Source organism: Lepidochelys kempii, chromosome 1, assembly GCF_965140285.1.
Source record: "Lepidochelys kempii isolate rLepKem1 chromosome 1, rLepKem1.hap1, whole genome shotgun sequence".
In the NCBI taxonomy this organism is placed as follows: Eukaryota; Metazoa; Chordata; order Testudines; family Cheloniidae; genus Lepidochelys; species Lepidochelys kempii.
This window is the reverse complement of record NC_136380.1, coordinates 265,838,758-265,861,415: the sequence shown is the minus strand read 5'-3', so window position 1 is coordinate 265,861,415 and position 22,658 is coordinate 265,838,758. Positions and strand designations below refer to the sequence as shown.

General features: G+C 46.6%; 1 protein-coding gene across 1 annotated transcript in view; it reads right to left on the bottom strand.

Annotated features, from left to right (window-relative positions):
• Positions 1–12,436, bottom strand: part of SLC5A8 (solute carrier family 5 member 8) — a 42,565-nt gene extending 30,129 nt beyond the window's left edge. Inside the window, exons 1-2 of the mRNA XM_073327397.2 lie at positions 11,879–12,436; positions 5,230–5,295 (exon numbers count right to left, since the gene is read on the bottom strand). Of these exons, the coding sequence (XP_073183498.2) occupies positions 5,230–5,295; positions 11,879–12,217 (405 nt within the window). The 5' untranslated portion in view covers positions 12,218–12,436. The remainder of the gene's footprint in view (positions 1–5,229; positions 5,296–11,878) is intronic.
• Positions 12,437–22,658: the final 10,222 nt, after the last annotated feature.

Sequence of the window (22,658 nt, the reverse complement as noted above, 5' to 3'; positions counted from 1 at the left end):
GGAGTCCGAGAATCGCAAAAGAGCTCCAGCATGGACTGAACGGGAGGTACGGGATCTGATCGCTGTATGGAGAGAGGAATCCGTGCTATCAGAACTCCGTTCCAGTTTTCGAAATGCCAAAACCTTTGTCAAAATCTCCCAGGGCATGAAGGACAGAGGCCATAACAGGGACCCGAATCAGTGCCGCGTGAAACTTAAGGAGCTGAGGCAAGCCTACCAGAAAACCAGAGAGGCGAATGGCCGCTCCGGGTCAGAGCCCCAAACATTCCGCTTCTATGATGAGCTGCATGCCATTTTAGGGGGTTCAGCCACCACTACCCCAGCCGTGTTGTTTGACTCCTTCAATGGAGATGGAGGCAACACAGAAGCAGGTTTTGGGGACGAGGAAGATGATGATGATGAGGTTGTAGATAGCTCACAGCAAGCAAGCGGAGAAACTGGTTTTCCCGACAGCCAGGAACTGTTTCTCACCCTGGACCTGGAGCCAGTATCCCCCGAACCCACCCAAGGCTGCCTCCTGGACCCAGCAGGCGAAGAAGGGACCTCTGGTGAGTGTACCTTTTAAAATACTATACATGGTTTAAAAGCAAGCATGTGAAAGGATTAATTTGCCCTGGCATTCGCGGCTCTCCTGGATGTACTCCCAAAGCCTTTGCAAAAGGTTTCTGGGGAGGGCAGCCTTATTGCGTCCTTCATGGTAGGACACTTTACCACTCCAGGCCAATAACACATACTTGGGAATCATTGTACAACAAAGCATTGCAGTGTATGTTTGCTGGCGTTCAAACAACATCTGTTCTTTATCTCTCTGTGTTATCCTCAGGAGAGTGAGATATCATTCATGGTCACCTGGTTGAAATAGGGTGCTTTTCTTCAGGGGACACTCAGAGGAGCCCATTCCTGCTGGGCTGTTTGCCTGTAGCTGAACAGAAATGTTCCCCGCTGTTAGCCACGGGGAGGGGGGAGGGTTGAGGGGGTAGCCACGTGGTGGGAGGAGGCAAAATGCGACCTTGTAACGAAAGCACATGTGCTGTGTATGTAATGTTAACAGCAAGGTTTACCCTGAAAGAGTGTAGCCACTGTTTTATAAAATGTGTCCTTTTAAATACCGCTGTCCCTTTTTTTTTCTCCACCAGCTGCATGTGTTTCAATGATCACAGGATCTTCTCCTTCCCAGAGGCGAGTGAAACTTAGAAAGAAAAAAAAACGCACTCGTGACGAAATGTTCTCTGAGCTCATGCTGTCCTCCCACACTGACAGAGCACAGACGAATGCGTGGAGGCAAATAATGTCAGAGTGCAGGAAAGCACAAAATGACCGGGAGGAGAGGTGGTGGGCTGAAGAGAGTAAGTGGCAGGCTGAAGACAGGGCTGAAGCTCAAATGTGGCAGCAGCATGATGAGAGGAGGCAGGATTCAATGCTGAGGCTGCTGGAGGACCAAACCAGTATGCTTCAATATATGACTGAGCTGCAGCAAAGGCAGCTGGAGCACAGACTGCCACTACAGCCCCTGTGTAACCAACCACCCTCCTCCCCAAGTTCCATAGCCTCCACACCCAGACGCCCAAGAATGCAGTGGGGGGGCCTCCGGCCAACCAGCCACTCCGCCACAGAGGATTGCTCAAAACAAAGAAGGCTGGCATTCAATAAATTTTAAAGTTGTAAACTTTTAAAGTGCTGTGTGGCATTTTCCTTCCCTCCTCCACCACCCCTCCTGGACTACCTTGGTAGTCATCCCCCTATTTGTGTGATGAATGAATAAAGAATGCATGAATGTGAAGCAACAATGACTTTATTGCCTCTGCAAGCGGTGATCGAAGGGAGGAGGGGAGTGTGGTTAGCTTACAGGGAAGTAGAGTGAACCAAGGGGCGGGGGTTTCATCAAGGAGAAACAAAGAGAACTTTCACACCATAGCCTGGCCAGTCATGAAACTGGTTTTCAAAGCTTCTCTGATGCGTACCGCGCCCTCCTGTGCTCTTCTAACCGCCCTGGTGTCTGGCTGCGCGTAACCAGCAGCCAGGCCATTTGCCTCACCTCCCACCCCGCCATAAACGTCTCCCCCTTACTCTCACAGATATTGTGGAGCACACAGCAAGCAGTAATAACAGTGGGAATATTGGTTTTGCTGAGGTCTAAGCGAATCAGTAAACTGCGCCAGCGCGCCTTTAAACGTCCAAATGCACATTCTACCACCATTCTGCACTTGCTCAGCCTGTAGTTGAACAGCTCCTGACTACTGTCCAGGCTGCCTGTATACGGCTTCATGAGCCATGGCATTAAGGGGTAGGCTGGGTCCCCAAGGATAACTATAGGCATTTCAACATCCCCAACAGTTATTTTCTGGTCTGGGAATAAAGTCCCTTTCTGCAGCTTTTGAAACAGACCAGAGTTCCTGAAGATGCGAGCGTCATGTACCTTTCCCGGCCATCCCACGTTGATGTTGGTGAAACGTCCCTTGTGATCCACCAGAGCTTGCAGCACTATTGAAAAGTACCCCTTGCGGTTTATGTACTCGGCGGCTTGGTGCTCCGGTGCCAAGATAGGGATATGGGTTCCGTCTATGGCCCCACCACAGTTAGGGAATCCAATTGCAGCAAAGCCATCCACTATGACCTGCACATGTCCCAGGGTCACTACCCTTGATATCAGCAGATCTTTGATTGCGTGGGCTACTTGCATCACAGCAGCCCCCACAGTAGATTTGCCCACTCCAAATTGATTCCCAACTGACCGGTAGCTGTCTGGCGTTGCAAGGTTCCACAGGGCTATCGCCACTCACTTCTCGACTGTGAGGGCTGCTCTCATCTTGGTATTCATGTGCTTCAGGGCAGGGGAAAGCAAGTCACAAAGTTCCATGAAAGTGCCCTTACGCATGCGAAAGTTTCGCAGCCACTGGAAATCATCCCAGACCTGCAACACTATGCGGTCCCACCAGTGTGTGCTTGTTCCCCGAGCCCTGAATCGGCATTCCACAGCATGAACCTGCCCCATTAGCACCATGATGCATGCATTGGCAGGGCCCATGCTTTCAGAGAAATCTCTGTCCATGTCCTGATCACTCACGCAACAGCGCTGACGTCGCCTCCTTGCCCGGTATCGCTTTGCCAGGTTCTGGTGCTGCATATACTGCTGGATAATGCGTGTGGTGTTTAATGTGCTCCTAATTGCCAAAGTGAGCTGAGCGGCCTCCATGCTTGCCTTGGTATGGCGTCTGCACAGAAAAAAGGCGCGGAACGATTGTCTGCCGTTGCTCTGATGGAGGGAGGGGCGACTGACGACACGGCTTACAGGGTTGGCTTCAGGGAGCTAAAATCAACAAAGGGGGTGGCTTTACATCAAGGAGTATTTCAGGCAGGACTTCACGGAGGGTTCCAATAAGAAATGGTGCACCTAAGTTATTGTTCTTATTGGAACAAGGAGGTTAGCCTGGCCTCTGATTGATACATGGCTAGATTTACCTCGCTGCACCTTCTCTGTGAGTGACTGCAGTGTGACCTAGAGGAATGAGTCCCCTAGACGGGGGAGGAGGGGATGCAAATGAGTACAAAACAAATCTGGTCTATTTCTTGTTCTGATCCACTCCATCTATCTTTTACATCTTTGGCTGGCAGCAGATGGTGCAGAGGACTGCATGCCATCCACATCTCATGGCTGCCCGGCAGAAGATGATGCAATACGACTGCCAGCAATACGTATCGTCTGCCTGCTTACCATAAGATGGTTCAATAGGACTGACTGCAGGACTAAAGAGAATGACTTGATCAAGTCACTCCAAATTTAGTCCCTGCACCCATGTCTGCCCAGGCGCTCCTGGACGATGGGGCCAGGAGCACCTCGGACATGATGATGACGGCTACCAGTCCTATTGCACCGTCTGCTGCCACAAGGCAATGGGTTGCTGCTACTATGTAGCAATGCAGTACCGCGTCTGCCAGCACCCAGGAGACATACGGTGATAGTGAGCGGAGCTGGCTCCATGCTTGCCGTGGTATGGCGTCTGCACAGGTAACTCAGGAAAAAAGGCGCGAAACGATTGTCTGCCCTTGCTTTCATGGAGGGAGAGAGGGAATGGGGGCCTGACGATATGTACTCAGAACCACCCGCGACAATGTTTTAGCCCCATCAGGCATTGGGATCTCAACCCAGAATTCCAATGGGCAGCAGAGACTGCAGGAACGGTGGGATAGCTACCCTCAGTGCAACGCTCCAGAAGTCGACTCTAGCCTCGGTACTGTGGAAGCACTCCGCCGAGTTAATGCACTTAATGCACTTAGAGCATTTTCTGTGGGGACACACATAGTCGAATACATAAAACCGATTTCTAAAAAAACGACTTCTATAAATTCGACCTAATTTCGTAGTGTAGACATACCCATAGAGTACCTGGCTGACTGTCAGCATGGCATGGGACAGCAAACTTTTTGAGTGAGTCAGCATCGAAAAATCGCTTTCTAATATGCAGTGAATGTTTTCCCATCTGCTTTCTGGCATCCCAGACAAAACGTGTTCTTGCCACAATCATGATCAGATTTTGTCTAAATTAAAAGAAGAATCGAGATCTAATCTTTCAACTTCTTCATTTTATTTAGAAAAAAATGACACACCGATGGCTAGAGGACCAATAAAATTATACCAGCAGAACAGTAAAATACTATTTTTAAAAAATCTTCCTTTTAATGATCCAGACAGTTTCAGATATAAGCTTTAGCACAGAGAAATACATATTTTCTTGGACATATTTCTAATATGTATTGAAGTATTTTTCGCTGTGGTTTATGAATAGCTTGGCCCACTTTTAGCCTTCAGTTTCTTAGTGAATATTATTTTAGCGTGAGATGACATCGGTATTCAAATATAGTGGTGTTCCACTATTCTTCTCATGCTTTCTATATCTCTGATGGGTTTGTCCTTGCTTTACAGGGAGGGACAAGTACCAGTGCCAAGTAGCAAGCAACCAGCTAGCATTGCAACGTGTGTTTAGTTCAACGTTCCCTAGATACTCGGGTTACTCAAGGATCCTCTGGGCAGGGAACAAAGAGCAGTGCTGGAGAGTGCATGCTCTTCATTACTAGGTAGTATGAAGAACTTCCTTGTCTCTTTCTTTCATGTCAATATCTAATATTTCACAATAAACTTAGCAACCACTTACACGTGACTACCAGTTACACCACACTAAAATAATGCTCAAGGCTATTAAAGATCAAAGAACCTGTTTGAGGTTTACTTGCCGTTTGTATAATGAAGAGGATTGTCCCACAGAGACGCAGATATTTATTAAATCGAAGCTCCAAATACTGCAAAAGAGGTGAATAAACAACTTTAATGTCAAAAATTTACATTTATAGAAATGGTATTAAGACACCTCCTGTAAGAAAAGATACTACTGTTCAGCGGAAGTAACCGTTTTTATATTTACATGGATGGATGGCAGCTCTCATGATCAACCTGATCTTGTTTTCTGCAGACATCACTGTCATTTAGTTAAACCTGAGAGAAGCTAAATATTTACCTAGTTAGTACAAGCTGGAGCACAAAGAACAGAGTTTGGTCATATATACATACATACGTAGTGCTTTCTAGCACAGATATCTTACAGAACTTTTCAGACAATAGTTGTGCATTGTGACTGGACAAAATCCAGCTGTTGTTACGTGTTTAGCTACAATCCTAACTAGTTGTGAGGGAATATAACTTTTTTTTATTGTGAGGTGGAAGAAAGAGTTATCCTACCCTCTTTGAAAACTGCCAAGATTTTCATTTGCAGCCGAACAGCTGTCTGAGAGGGGCAGAAGTCTTTCAGTTTAACTGGGTCATCTAAATCTGGATCTCCTGCTACTGTACCAGGACCAGCAGCACTTGCCCGAGGCATTCACTGTCTGTTAGCATTATATATAAACCCAACTTCTGGCATGGTGTATAATAATAAATTACTACTAATAATAATACCCAGATCTTATACAGCATGAATAGGGCCCTACCAAATTCACAGTCCATTTTGGTCAATTTCATGGTCATAGGATTTTAAAAAGAGTAAATTTCATGATTTCAGCTATTTAAATATGAAATTTCACAGTGAAGAAATTGTAGGGGTCCTAACCTAAAAAGAAGTGGGGGTGGGTCACATGGTTATTGTAGGGAGGGTTGTGGTATTGCTACCCTTACTTCTGCGCTGCTGCTGGCGGTGACGCCACCTTCAGAATGGGGTGGCCAGAGAGCAGCGGCTGCTGGCCAGGAGCATGGTACGGTATTGCCACCCTTACTTCTGTGCTGCTACCTGCAGAGCTGGGCCCTCAGTCAGCAGCCGCCATTCTCAGGCCACCCAGCTTGGAAGGCAGCAGTGCAGAAGTAAGGTGGCATGGTATGGCATTGTCACCCTTACTTTTGCGCAGCTGCTGGCGGGGCGCCGCCTTCAGAACTGGGGGCCCGTCCAACAGCCACCGCTCTCCAGCCGCCCAGCTCTGAAGGCAGCACAGAAGTAAGGGTGGCAATACCACGATCCCCCCTAAAATAACCTTGTGACCCCCCTGCAACTCCCTTTTGGGTCAGGACCCCCAGTCTGAGAAACTCTGGTTCCCCCATGAAATTGGTATAGTATAGGGTAAAAGCACACAAAAGACCAGATTTCATGGGGGGAGACCGGATTTCATGGTCCGTGAAGCATTTTTCATGGCCGTGAATTTGGTAGGTGTGGTAGGATAAGGCCCTGAAACGTAAACCCTTGTATTAGAGGCCCAGTATGAGACCTAAGGCCTGAACTAAAGTAATGGTCAAGACTTTGCTAACATAAAGCAAAATTAAGCTGTGAGCCAGAGGCAGGCCCTGCTCATGGAAGCTGGCAAGAAGAAGGCTGATGCTGCAATTATACACATACCTGAACACTAAGCACTAGTAATATAAACATGGGCCAGGATGGTACCAGAACAGACCAGGACTAGCACATTCCACAGAGATAACAAGGAAGACAGGGTCCTAAAGGATAACATGATGGATAGAGTTGTTTTGTTCAAACCAACATGCACAAGATGATAGGCAACACCTTACTAGGTAGAGGGGTTGTACCTCAATACATCAGGAGTGATGTGTAACTTGATTGTACCTGTGTATAAGAATTCACACCTAAGGAGTTGTCTTGGTCCAGCCTAAGGGGCAGTGGAGAGTCCCGCCACTGACTGAGCTATGGCCATTGTCAGGGGGCACATATTCGTAGTATGTCCTGTACAGTCTGCGGAAAACTATTACTGTGCTTCGTTTGACAATAAACCTGCCTGAATACCTTCTCGGAATTTGTGGTCAGTGGGGGTTCTCTTCGGGTCTACTGTGGAGGGCTGGCCTTACTATGAGGCGAACTGAGGCAGCCGCCTCAGGTGCCAGACTGTGGGGGGGGGGGCGCCACTAGGACCCAGAGTGTAGAAAATTGTGTCTGCTGCTGGTGCATATGTATTCTCTCTGCTCTAGATGCACAGAGATGGTGGAGCGCTGTGCTGGAGGAAGGAGGGCACAAGAGACATAACAGGCAGGCAGGAGAAAAGGTAAGAGGGAATAACAAAAAGCAGCAGGAGCTGCAGGGAGAGAGAGGAGGAGAGTGTGGTGGAGGCACAAGAAACAGCTGCTGCTAAGTTTAGTTCCTTAAGTCTAGATGATCCAGGGCTGTGGACCCACTTGAGCAGTAGCCTGAGGGACTTCCTTGTACTGCATGGACCACAGCAAGTGAAAAACTTCATGTTCCCCAAAGACAATGAAAATAGAAGTTTCCATCCAACACATTACTGGCGTGAAATCCCCAATGGTGACAAAGTGGAGAGGCCATGGCTTATCTACTCAAAAACTCAAAATGCTGCATACTGTTTTTGTTGCAAACTCTTCCAGTCTAATGTTCCAGCCACATTGGGTTCCACAGGAACAAAGGACTGGAAAAATCTGGCTAGAAATCTGGCATGCCATGAGAAGGCAGCAAATCACCAGAGAACATTCCACAGATGGAAAGAGCTTGAGAGGAGACTAAGGTTAAAGGCCACCATAGATGATCAGCATCAAGAGAAGATTGCATCAGAGTCTCTTTACCAGCAACATGTTCTGAAAAGGCTCATTGCCATTGTGAGAATGCTTGCTACCCAAAACCTAGCACTGCCTGGCACTTCAGACCAGCTGTATGTGCCAAACAATGGAAACTTCCTTCAAATTGTGGAGCTGATGGCTAAGTTTGATGCTGTACTCCAGGAGCATCTAAGAAGAGTCACCACCCAAGAAATGTACACACACCACTACCTTGGAAACAATTCAAAATGAGATCATACAGTTACTGGCAACAAAAGTCAAACAGAAGAATGTGGTAGATCTGAAGTCAGCAAGATATTACTCTGTTATTCTGGATTGCACACCTGATATCAGCCATACGGAACAAATGACTTTAATGGTGCGTTTTGTAACAACAACAACAGAACCTAGTGAAAATGTCCCTGCAATGGTGACTGTCAGAGAGCATTTTCTAGAATTTATTGACATTGATGATACTACAGGATTTGGTATGACAAATGTGCTTCCTAAAAAACTGGAAGATATGGGAATTGTGATATGATAGCTGACATGAGAGGTCAGAGCTATGATAATGGTGCCAACATGAGAGGAAAGAACAGAGGAGTGCAGACACAGATCCGAGAGTTAAACCCTCGAGCTTTTTTTGTCCTATGCAGTTCTCATTCATTGAACTTAGTGGTCAGTGATGCAGCATCAGCTTCTAGTGAGGCTGCTGAATTTTTTAATGTAATTCAAAGCATCTATGTATTTTTCTCTTGGCATCAACTTATTGATGGCAAATTTTGAAGCAACATCTGGGAACATCCTCTCTGATGCTGAAACCACTGAGTGGCACGTGATGGGAAAGTCGAGTGGAGGCGATAAAGCCTATCAAACACCAAATTGGGAAGACAGATGATGCCATAGTTGCCATTATGGAGGATAATGCTAGGACAGGAACTGTTTGTGGGAGAACAGTGGCAGAGGGAAATGGAATCACCAGAAACATACATAACTTCAAATTTCTGTGTGGCTTAGTGATGTGGCATGACTTACTGTTTGAAATAAATGTTGTAAGCAAGAGACTCCATGGTGTTGACCCTGATATATCTGGAGCAATGGAACAACTGGAGAAAGCAAAGTCATACCTACAGTCTTACTGGCCAGATGAGGGATTTCAAAACGTTCTGAAGAGTGCACAGAAGTTGTCAGAGGAACTTCACACTGAAGCTATTTTCCCACCCATTCAAGAATACAAGAGTCACCAAAGAAGAAGACATTTTGATTACAAGGCACGGGATAATCCCATAAGAGTCCCCAAACAACAATTCAAAGTTGAATTCTTTAACCAGGTGTTAGATTGTGAAATAGAGTTAGTTGAAGAATGTTTCATGCAGCTCAAGGAACACAGCAGTATATTTGGGATGTTGTATAATATTCCAAAACTCCTCCCTATACCTGAAGAAGACCTACACCAGCAATGCAGGGCACTAGAGACAGTGTTGACACATGATGACATGCGCGATATTGATGCGAGGGCTTTAGGTGATGAACTGAAAGCCCTTTCAAGATACATTTCAGCAGGATCAACTCCAAAGGCTGTTCTGGAATATATGTGCAGAAATAAAATGACCAGTTGCTCTGCACATACTTCTAACACTTCCTGTAACTGTTACCAGTGGAGAACGCAGCTTCTCCAAGCTGAAGTTAATAAAAAATATCTACACTCCACAATGACACAGGAGAGGCTGGTCGGCCTTGCAGCTATCTCAATAGAGCATGAGCTGGCCCAGACTGTGGACCTTCAGCAGGAAGCAGTTCATATCTTTGCAACCAAGAAGGCACGGAAAGCACCACTTTGATTATTCAAACAGATAAAAATGCCAGACAAGAAAGGTTGCATTTGCTGTTCAGGCGTTTGAAAGTTAAGTGTTACTTAAAATTTTTGAACAAGACATTTTAAGTTGTTAGTTCTCCTTTATTGGGGTAGGTAGCAGAGCAGTTCCATGAGAGGAGTAGAACGGGAAGAAGGCATATTGAGACCTTTCAAAGTTTTGGCTCAAGCGAGGGGACATGGAGACGTCATTTGAGCTCCCCGCCTCAGGTGCCAAAATGTTGTGGGCTGGCCCTGCTGCCGTGTCAGCTATCTGCACAGAGCGGGGCCAGCACACAGACCGAACACACGCACGCAGCCGACTGTTATCAACATTGAACAGAGCAGAGCACCACAACGGTGACATCTGACGACAATAGGGCCCTAAGCATGAACCACAACCTTCTGCCTACAGTGTAGGCTAAGACTCAAGATCCTCAGCTGACAGTCAATCTTGGCTTCAATCTTGGCTTCATTTACCCTGAAATTTCATTCCCTTGTCTTAACAGAAACATCCATGTACAGTTGGGTAAAGGAGATCTCCTTTATGGGCCAATCAATGCAGATACAAATATCTCATTTCAAAGAGCTGGCATTCATCTTTGAGTCTTTGCAATTGTTTAAACATCACTGAATTTTGAATGGATGCATACAGAAAGGCACAGTTTAACACTTCGGTGAACAAAAAGAAGTGTTTGAACTATGGTAGTCCGCTCATACTAACAGTGAGGGGAATGAACTTAATGGCTGCACTATAATAATACTGCATTTTTTACCCGTCTTTTTCAGGAGTTAGTGTCTAGTCATAATTAAGAGCCCAAAATGTATGTGGTGCAAAGTCAACTTGAGGCAACTAGAGATTTGTACTGGAGAATTCCCCCTATGTTGGGGAGAATCTAATAGAGCTGTTCTTCCACCTCCTGTGCAGAAACTTCACTGCTTGGTGTAAGAATAGGCAAGATGCAGGAAGAGTGAAGGGGCGATGTCAACAAGGCTCCCACTTCCCAATGGATGCTAGATCCCTCAGGGACTTTATGCCAGAGGCCTAAGTTAAAATTGCCCTGTGTGTAGCTTTTACCACACTGGGCTGGGGTGCAGTGGAAAATCAAGTCCTAATTTTCTAAAGCCATATTTTGGCACCCAGGTAAAGAAGTGGCCTGACTTGCACATATGCTGAGCACTTGCAGATCTCATTGTATAAGTACTAAGGAAAATCCAGCCGCTGCTATTTAGGGCCCTGATCCAGAGACCTATTTATCTGTAAACACAAGAGGAAGTCCCAGTGAAATCAATAAGACTGTTCATATGCTTGACTGATCATATGGGTGTCTAAATGATCTGCTGGATTGGCCCTTTATGCCTCAACCTAGATTTAGGAACTTAAATTGAGGCAGGCACCCAGGATTGGGAGTTTCGGCTTCTATTTTAGAGGGCTTTTCTTTGTGTTATTCCAAGTCACGAACCAATCTGTGCAAAATTAAATCCACAGCTTGGATTGAAAATCTAGAGGGCTAACATTCTCCAGGAGAAAAAACAACTAGGAGTACTTGTGGCAGCTTAGAGACTAACAAATTTATTTGGGCATAAGCTTTCGTGGGCTAAAACCCACTTCATCAGATGCATGGAGTGGATTTTAGCCCACGAAAGCTTATGCCCAAATAAATTTGTTAGGCTCTAAGGTGCCACAAGTACTCCTTTTTATTTTTGCAGATACAGACTAATAGGGCTACCCCTCTGAAACCACTCTCCAGGAGCAAACTCATATGGAGTGAGTCCATTGAGACAGGAGATCTTAGGGGTCACCGGGAGACCTGCCATGGCCTCTGCAAGGGGGAAATATCAATTGGAAGGGGCGGGCTACTACAGGGGCAAGGCCACGTGGGGGACGCTCCTGAGAGACACAGGCATAGCGGATCGGTGTGGAGGGTATAGCGAGGGTGCTGAATGGGGCTAGTGCTCCCTAGCGGGGAGAGAGCGGCAGCCCCGCTTACCTCGTAGGTGCTGGTGATCCCCAGCCTGTAGAAGACGGGCAGGAAGACCTCGGCGCTGATGAGCACCACCAGGAAGTAGGTGATGGCGAAGATGCAGAATATGGCCCCGAAGCGGTAGATCTCCGCCGGGGTGCCCAGCACGGTGACCGCCGACATGAAGCTGGCGGTGAGGGACAGCGCCACGGGCAGGGCGTTCATGCTGCGGCCGCCCATCAGGAAGTCCTTGGAGGTCTGCTGGCCGCCGCCCGCGAAGGCGTAGTACACGCCGATGACCGCGGAGACCAGCAGCATGGCCCCGAACACCACATAGTCCCACACGGTGAAGTGCCCGATGCCCATGGCCGCAGGCGCTCGCAGCGGAGGGGTTGTGTTTAACTCTGGAGGCGGGGGAGGAGGCGCCTCCGGGGCTCGCTACACGGGGCTATGGGTGGCAGCCAGCGATCCTCGATTTGCGCGCCCTGTGCCCGGCGCTGCGCGTCCCGTTCCCTGCGCGCCCTGTGCCCAGCTCAGCGCCCCCTCTCCCTGCGCGCCCTGTGCCCAGCTCAGCGCCCCCTCTCCCTGCGCGCCCTGTGCCCAGCTCAGCGCCCCCGCTCCCTGCGCGCCTTGTGCCCAGCTCAGCGCCCCCTCTCCCTGCGCGCCCTGTGCCGGCTCTGCGCGCCCTGTGCCCAGCTCAGCGCCCCCGCTCCCTGCACGCCCTGTGCCGCCTCTGCGCGCTCTGTGGCCAGCTCAGCGCCCCCGCTCCCTGCACGCCCTGTGCCGCCTCTGCGCGCCCTGTGCCCAGCTCAGCGCCCCCGCTCCCTGCACGCCCTGTGCCGCCTCTGCGCGCCCTGTGCCCAGCTCAGCGCCCCCGCTCCCTGCACGCCCTGTGCCGCCTCTGCGCGCCCTGTGCCCAGCTCAGCGCCCCCGCTCCCTGCACGCCCTGTGCCGGCTCTGCGCGCCCTGTGCCCAGCTCAGCGCCCCCTCTCCCTGCACGCCCTGTGCCCAGCTCAGCGCCCCCTCTCCCTGCGCGCCCTGTGCCCAGCTCAGCGCCCCCGCTCCCTGCGCGCCTTGTGCCCAGCTCAGCGCCCCCTCTCCCTGCGCGCCCTGTGCCGGCTCTGCGCGCCCTGTGCCCAGCTCAGCGCCCCCTCTCCCTGCGCGCCCTGTGCCCAGCTCAGCGCCCCCGCTCCCTGCGCGCCTTGTGCCCAGCTCAGCGCCCCCTCTCCCTGCGCGCCCTGTGCCAGTTTTGCGCGCCCTGTGCCCAGCTCAGCGCCCCCGCTCCCTGCACGCCCTGTGCCGCCTCTGCGCGCCCTGTGCCCAGCTCAGCGCCCCCGCTCCCTGCACGCCCTGTGCCGGCTCTGCGCGCCCTGTGCCCAGCTCAGCGCCCCCGCTCCCTGCACGCCCTGTGCCGCCTCTGCGCGCCCTGTGCCCAGCTCAGCGCCCCCGCTCCCTGCGCGCCCAGTGCCCGGCTCTGCGAGCTCCGTTCTCTGCGCTTCCGTGCGCTTGTGAGTGCCCTGGACCCGCTGAGGGCTCAGGGGACCGTTCTCCGCTCCCCTTACCGGTGCTGGTCTCTCGGCGCACGTGGGCTCAGCTGCGCTGCCGCAGAGCTGGGAACCCCAAGAGCAGTCACCAAATAAAAGTCCCAGGTGAGTGGTTGACAGAAACCAGCTCAGCAGAGGAGCAGGAGGTGCATGCCCAAGATCCACCCACCCTCTGCGTCCTCCCGGCGCGGTACCGCGTGGGCACACTATGGGAGAATAACCCGGAGGAAGATTAGCTGTTAAATGTCTCTCTCAGCTCTTGCCCGAAGAATATTGCGTCTGGCTTTTATGAAGAGGGAGGGAAGTGTCAGAAGGTGCTAATATGACCTTAGCCCTATCGCGCTGATGGCACAGTGTCAGTCATTTCAACATACTTGTCCCTCTCATCCCTATGATTAAGAAGTGTGCGGGTGAGAGGAAATCAGCCCATCCTGGAAACACTCACCTTCTTCTTCCCACACTTATCAGGATTTCGTGCCATTATTTGCCCCACAGCCCCCAAAAGACCTGGAGGAGTCCTGTATGTCTGATTGTATGGTAGGCTGATACAGGGATCAGTGGTTTTCAACCTGTGGTCCGTGGACCCCTGGAGGTCCACAAACTATGTCTAAGATTTCCAGCAGGGTTTGCACCTTCATTCCAAGTTTTTTAGGAGTCTGCAAATGAAAAAAAGGTTGCAAACCACTGCTCTAACATGTAGCCATTATCTACAATCCTGTAATTTTCAATACTACTGCATAGGTGTTGTCTCCCTACAGCAAGGCAAGTAGCAAACCCCTCCATAGTCAGAAACCCATTTAATACACCTTCTCTGTAAAAGACCTTCCCTTTCCCCCATACTCAGGTAACCTCAGGATCAACAGTACCATGAGTCAAGATATCTCATTAGAATGAGACTGCTCACCAACATACACCTTCACCAACAGCATGTGGTGCCCCTTACGTTCCCCGGGATGTTTTCTAGCATTTCATATTCAGATAAAGATATTGGTATCACATTTCCCAAAAGAAAAGAAAAGAAAAGACACAGAAACGTTTTTAATAAGTGCAACCCTGCAAATTAAATCTTTAATATGACCAGATTATATGAGGATCTTACTTTCTAGCTGTATGAAGCCCCAAAGTGGTTGGTTGCGTGTTCCAATGGTTTACATGGCACCATAATGGATTTTCTTAGATTTGGCACATTAGGGCCTCTTTGAACTATTCAAAATTGTGTCAGCCAGTGGGACTTTCATTTGAAGAGTTTGCACATGCAGGCTTCAAATAAATGAGTGTCTCACCTGTGGAAATGATTCACTTGCAATAGATGGAGCTGTCTACTTCACCCCTAGAAGATATTATCAACAGGTAACATTTTCAACAATACCTACGTGACTTAGGAGCCTAGAGTTGACTTTCAGTTAGACTGTAGAATTCTAAAGAGACAAGGTGGGTGAGGTAATGTCTTTTACTGGAACAACTTCTGATGGTGAGAGAGACAAACTTTCGAGCTTACACAAGACCTCTTAGTCAGTTAGGTACTGTTGAAAACTTGAACTGACGTCTCTGGTCCCAATCGTCTTTTGCAGGACCCTGAAATGGCTGTTTGAAAACAATTCCCTACACTATTTCCCCATATCTAATTACTAGCTGAGCATGACTCTGTTCAAACATCTGGCACAATATTATGTTACAGAATCTTCCCCCGCTCTCTGTTTACTACAAAATAAAATTCTGAATCCATAATACTGCATTTCTACAAGATTTTTTTTATCCAACCAAGCTTTCAGTGGCTGCTGAGTGTTGGTTATATTTTGAAAGTGCTCTCAGAGCATGTGTGTAAGGATATCAATGCCCATCCATAAAAATAGTATTTATATTTTTTTAAAAACTCAATTATGATTAAAACCTTTAAAAACAAACACTTTTTCCACATAAAATTATTCTAAAATGGGATTAGAGTATGCAAAGTGCTGTCAGAGAGCACGCATTCGAGGTCTGCTTGGGCCTAATTTTAAGGCATGACCTGGACCTGAACCGAAGCTGAGCACAGCCCAAGCACGTTGATCTGTTTTCAGGACTGACCTGACCCAAACCCAACACTTCCCCCAAAACTGTGTCAGTGCTGCTGCCCCATTCTTGGGGTTCAGCCTGAAGGGGTCTTCCCACTCCCCACACCCTGGGCCTGTGAACTGTCCCCGGCTGCCTCCTGCCCATGTGGTCGATGCAGCAGTAGCTGCATGCCCCACTCCTGCCAGCCACCACCGCCTGATTGCATTGCGTGTGCTGGGAAGTGGGAGGTGCTGCAGCACATTGGCATGCTTGGGCCTCAGCACACCGAGTACAGCAAGGTGGCAGCAGTAGGCAGAAGTAGGGCATGCAGTCGCTGCCACGCCGACCCCATGGACAGAAGGAGGTGATCAGAGACAACCCAAACCAAGGGGGTTGAGTTGTTTTCATACCTGACCCAACCAAAACCCAACATTTGTAGTCAGGTCCAGTTGGGTTTGGGTTTGGGATTAGGTTGCAAGGCTCTACTATTCATGGAGTTATGTTAGCTAAACTCAGGATAGGGCTGGCTGAAAGACAAGAATTCCACTTTGCAAAACATTGTGAGGTTTTGAAAATTGTTTTCATTTTGCATTGGAACAAAACCAGACCTTCTGAAATTTCTTTGTGAAAAAACATAAGAGCAGCCCCACCTCCAAATAGCTAATAGCCTGGGGATTAAGGCACATAGGCACTTAACTGAGGTGTGGGAGCCCTATTTATAAGTCCCTGTTTGAACTGATTTACAGCAGGTACTTGAATCTGGGTCTCTTACATCCAGTGATGAGCTGCCAAAATCTGAAGAACCGGTTCCTTCAGTCGCTCCGGGTCTTCGGCGGCATTTCTGCGGTGGGTCCTTCACTCACTCCGGGTCTTCGGTGACACTGAAGTACCTGCCACCGAAGTGCTGCCGAAGACCCGGAGCGAGTGAAGGGCTTGCCACCGAAGTACCGCTGAATACCCAGAGCGCCGCCGGGCGAGTGAAAATTAAAAAGGGATTCTCAGCCAAGGGAACCTCCCCAGCTGGGAGCACAGGCAGGCCGGACAGGACGGTCCTGCGGGCCGAATGTGGCCCATGGGCCAGAGTTTGCCCATGCCTTTAACAACCAGTTCTAAATCGGCTTCAAAATTTAACAGCCGGTTCACGCGAATTGGTACGAACCGGCTCCAGCTCACCACTGCTTTCATCCCCCTGAATATCCTAAACACCAGGGTAAGGAGTTAGTCTCTCTCTCTCTGTGGAGTCAATGAATATTTAATTATTTATACAAAGTGGGAACAGCTCCACGTGGGGGTTGGGGGGTGAGCGAGAGCGAAAGACTGACTGGCTCTATAGCCCCTAGCCCTCTGGACTCGAGGCTATGCTGAGGTCTCTCCCTCTCTCTTTGAACATCCTGGACCTGGGAAAGTTTCCTGACGAAAGTTTTGTCAAAACTGTTATGTTACTGCTAAAAGTTTTGGTTTCAATGACCCATCATTTTCTGATGGTAAATAAAACATTGCCTTGGAAATTTCCCAACCATCTTGTGACACAGAGAGCTGGGAATCAGCAACTGAACCCATGCTCTGGTCCCTGATTAACCAAGTAGGCCCCAGGGAAGGGCCTGGTTAAGGAGAGGCGTTCCTGATTACCAGATCAGATTGGGGTTGGGAAGCTAATGAGCTAATTAGCCCATTAACAAGGAGAGTGGATAAAAGAGCACAGGAAAGAAGTGATGGGGGAAAAGCAGTAGCTGGCCCAGTCCCAGGCCCAAGCCCACATGACAAAATGGAGTTCTCTTGGAGGAGATACCTTTCTATCCCACCTGTCCTCTGGAGAATGGGTAGTGAAGTTGGATGACATTGTAAATACTGTGACTGCACTCGTATTTTAAAAATGGTGGCGTGAAACACTGTAAATAAACTGCATGGTGGGATCTACAAAAGAGAAGGCCTCTGAGCAGTCTGTGTGAAGCAAAAGAAGGATGGGAGCCAGGGGAACCCCTCACCCAGCTCTAATCAGGATGGGTATAAACAACGGGTCTTCGGTGAACCGTCTCTCTCACAAATATACCTCTGTGTGCTCTGCTCATATCTCTGTGTTCGTAGTGATTGTTTGTTCTTGTTAACATATTATAGACCATACAAATGATAGCCCACTTAAACAAAGCATCAGCTGTCCCACATTTATGCATGACTTTAAATCTAGTTAGTTATGCTTTATTGCACAGTGTCACATCAACAGAAATATTATATGTCAAACTATTGTTGTGAAACTCAAAATGGACTATGAGGGAATCTCTTACAGCATTCAACTGTTGTAGGTGTGGTTTATTTTTCTGAGGATTTCATGCAAGCTGATTTTCAGATATCATCATAAAGGTGCAGAAGGATAATCATAAATCCTCTTTCTTGCTTAGTTCAGCCTTTTTGAAATATTGGCAATAAATGGATATCAGACCAATATCCTGAATCATAGTAAATCAATCAGGGCAGCGCTATTGAATTCAATGGCACTGATTTTTTCACTCAGACTAATGCAAACCAAGAGTAACTCCATGGGAGTCAATGGAGTTACACAGGTGTAAGAGGAGGCTCAAGTCCATTTGCTCTTTCTCATCGCTACTGTGTAAACATAACTGGTTGTCAAGCAGAGAGAGAGCCCATTTCGTAGTTATCCTATGGCCACTTTGCATCACCTACATGGGTGCAAAGCAGCCATATAGCCCTTCACACCCTCCCCACAACACACCTGGCGCAGGAGACTTGGCTCTGTGACTTCTCCTCTTGCAAGAGCCCATGGATTAGGGGGCATTCCAGGTTGGGTCAAGATCAGGAGGGTGTTGGACAAGGCAGTCTTGTGCCCCATCTATTTCCCTGGGCCCAAGTTAAGGCAACCTTCAGGTTAGCCCTAATTAGGGCCCGATCCCAAACTGGCCCTTGGCAGGCCTGGGGTCACAAACCAGCTCCATGCCTGCCTCAGATTCTGCCGCAGCACAGGGCTTACTTCCATCTTCAGACATTATGGTGATGGGGTCACTAAAAGTATCTAGACTGATTGGCTAGACAGTCCTCTCCCAGTCTTGTGACCATGGGTAATGACAGTGGGATATGAGTTTCCTCTTCTTATACGACAATACAAATCAGGTTACAGACGAGGTCAAGCCCAGCACTGAGAGAGATCCTGCATTCCTGTCTACATGCCAGATAGCTATATAAATAGAAATATCATTTCTTTGATAATTTTTTCTAGATCAAGACAACCAAGATTCATGTATACCTCAGTTTGTTGAGAATGGAAATGGAAGCTGACTTTAGGGCACTGAAGTATGTGTAGATGAAAGCTGGGTATTGGCAAAGGCTGTTCTCTTAAAATCCTTAAAATGGACTAGGAGAGCAATGGGAATGAGAGGTACAGCTTGCCAGCGATATAACAGCATTCATGGTTAGTTCTGGCAGATCAGGAGCTAACAAAGTTTAAATTATAATTTTGTTCTGAAAAGTAACTCAAATATATGTGGGTCTGTCAAGTTCCAGATCAGTTCACAAATAAAGAAATGTTTGTTCAAACTACCTGTCCTGCAAACACTGAACTGGAATGTGCAAGTCGAGCTGTGTTCTTCTCTGTTTCAGAAAATGCCAATTCATCTAAAGTGAAACATTTTGTGGAAATGTCACCTTTGATGAAAATTCATTTTGAAATGAACATTGTAAAAGAGCATTTTGATAAGGTCAGAATGTTCTATTTCAACCTTTTCAGAATGAAATGTTTTGAATTTTCATTTTGAAACAACTTTTCACTTCAATTTTTTTTATTTTATAGTATAGAACATAAAATGAAAAATATATTGTATAAAATAGCTAAAATCAGAACAAATATTTTGATTTTTGTCGACGCACAACCTTTGGACCTGAAACCTGTTTTTTCTTCAGAATTTTGGTTCATGTGAGATTTCAAAATACTTTGTTTTTATTCCATTCTGGAATGGAAGAAATTCTGAAATCATGAAACTCCCCTTGAAACAAAAAATCTGGTTCCTGCACAGCTTTACTTACACATCATCATCAGTAACCCTGATTCTGATGTAGTTAAGGTCCAGTTGAAGATCACTGAGGGTCAATGATGATAATGGTTTGTGCCCCTGAACGTTATTTGCCATTTGGTTCTGCTTTGATCTATCCTGTTAGCTATGTTTGACCATACACTGTTATTTTGAATGACTAACACAGTATCCAGTTATCCACACACCAATACTGAGTGAGTTTATCTTAATTCCATTTAAATTAATGGAAAAGGCTGCATATAGATACCTTGTTATACCTGTTTTATCATGATGTTTTAAAAAATCATCAATAAAAAGAAACTCAAAAATATTTTTACCAAATTGCTTAAATAACTGTGCATATATTTTTATGCTCTTCTGTTAATGGTCTTTGGACATTTCAAAATGCCCCAGCAGTGGGTACTAAAAGGAAAGATATAATCATTACTATTCACAGTGGAATTAGGATCAGCTCACTTAAGAAAGTAATATCCACTTGACTGCTGTTTTCTTAGAACTGGGACTTTCTTTTACAGGGTCTTTCTGTATTTTTCACTCTTTTGTTGACAAGTAATTGGATTTGCAATTCCAACAAAAGCATGCTGGAACTTTCTCACAGACTACGTTCCATCTGTGTCCAGTAATAATATGGATTAGTCATCTAGTGCTTTTTGTCTTCAAAGTCCATCATACACAACAACTAATTAAGCATCGCAACAAGTATGGACCTGACCTTGCATTTCTTGCACCTCCAATACTTCTGCTAAATGCAATGGGAATGTTGCCCACCACTGATCTAAGAGAATGATCCCTGTTCAAATCCCTTCTCCCTTCAGGAGGCGGCAGGGGGCTGGATGAGTACTCTATATACTAGGGTAAAGGTTATAAATGCCCAGAGGCTGCCTACCAGATCAGGCCTCCCCATGCAATTTAGGTGACCAACACCTATCTATCCAGGCTTGTGTCTCACTGGGGCTTAGGTAGGAGATAGGGGTCTCCCTATGCATGGAGGAAAAAACTTTGGTGTGGAGTGAGTTTAGGCACCTACAGAGTTAGGCAGCTGCAGAGCAGGAGTTTCTTGGATTGCAGTGGTGCCTAAAAACAGGACTGAGGCAGCTATGTACCTTCATGGATTCCATGCTAGGAGCTTAAATACCTTTATGGATCTTGGCCAAAATTACTACTGTAGGATCGCAGAGGGGGAATTAGCACTAGAGCTGAGAAATATTGCAGGGGAGGGTGGGGAAATCAGATATTAAATTGACATTTTAAATTAATTAACTTTGACTGCTTTTCTGTTTTCCACCGGTATTCTGGCAAATAAGTTTTGCTAGCAAATTGATTTTAAGATCAATTGCTCAAATAGTCTCTGAAAGCATACTTCAGCTTGCATAACCAGCCAATAAAAATGCACATTCTACAATCAAAATGTGCACTGTTGTTGGTTAATTAAATACATCATCAATCAGGGAACAAAGATAGTACTACATGATGCATGTAAGTCACTGACACAGCTTGAATGTTAAATATTTGTAATGAACTTTTTATGAAAGATCTGCAGCCCAAGAATCCTTCTGCCATTAATTTAAAATAACAAATAAATATGAGAATTTCACAATTTGTTCATGGACTATTCACAAATGGATAAAGATACAAAATGCATAATTATACCTCGTACTCACACTATAATTAAAAGTGGATCATTGTACTGTGCAGACCACCTGCACCTCTCTCATCTTTCGCTGAAGTGATGAATTAGTTACATGTTTGAACTTTATCCTCTTGGCTTTAGGATTCCTTGTTTTTTTAAGGTTTTTAGTTTTATAGAGACAGATTTACAATTCAACCAGTGCGTTAACTTGAGGTTAATGAACTAGAAAGAGCTGACAAATGTTCACCAGAAAGATACATGAAAAAGTTAGTCTCAAGGTGGCATTGTTCTTGGTTTTCTCTTCTATTTTTTTCCTTCTTTCCCTTGCTCTCCAGACAGTCTCTACTGAATCTGTCTCTATCCATTGGTAATTTTGTGATCAGTCAAGTGACAGGAATAAGTACTCCCATGTCCCTAGTGACCTAACACGTCAACCTGTCCCTTTAACTCCTACTCCACATGCCTCTTGTGCTCCTTCACTCCTTCTTGCATTTCCTTCCTCTCCATTAGCTGTAACTACTCTCTCTCCTCTGGGTCTTTTCCTTCTGACTAAATAAACATCCATATTGCAAAACATTCTCTCAAACATACCTTTCCTCTTTTAACTGCCATCATCCTTCCTCTCTTTGTTTCCAAAATCTTTGAGTGAGCTGTCTACTCCCACTATGTTCCCTCTCCTCTAACCCATTTCTTGATCCTCATCATTCTGGCTGCTGCTCTCTGTCGATCCACCTCCTTCCCAAGGGCACTCCTGGTCAGTATTCACCGGTGTACATTGCTTAAGGTGTATATGTGAATAGGAGATCATGTGTTTGCAAATGTGTTATATGTTTAGGTGTATCAACACTGTCCATGAGTAAATCAGAGCCCCTTCCTTCCAACACACACAATGGAGTCCAAAGAAAGGAGGTAAGATCCAGGACCTTCTCTTTAATGTTCTGATCTGTTCATCTGTAAAAATTCCACCAGATGTTCTCCTAGTGCATTCAGTTATGGGAAGTGATTTTACAGTGTCAACCACAACTGGAAAAATGGAAGAGAGAAGAAGGGACAACATGGGATGGGGGGAAGAAGAGAGTAAACAGAGAAGCAAAAATCAGCAGATTAAGAAAGGAAGAGAGAAACAGTGGAAATAAGAGAGGGGGGGAGAAGCTAGAGAAAAATTCTGAAAGGGGTTAAATAGAGAGTAGCAAATAAGGTAAAACATAAAGAGAATTAAAAATGCAAATTAAGGAAAAGAGAGATAAAGAATAAAAATAGAAGTGAAGTGAGTACATGGGCCCATCCCCCAGCTGATGGTTCAGATCCCCAGTGATGCTAGTTTGCACCTTGAACCACTGGGTTGGGTTGGGCAAAGGTGGCTTTATGCCTCTTTTACACCCACACATTATCTTGGAGCCAGTTAGATGGGGGAAATATAGAATAGCCTCAAGGGTCATTCCAGAAGCAGGTACTGTGATAGATTGACAATAGTTTGTAATATCCTGGACAATATCTGAATTAAGATAAACCTTATTGAATTAGTGTTAAGACCTTTGGAATTTATCTTATTACAAATG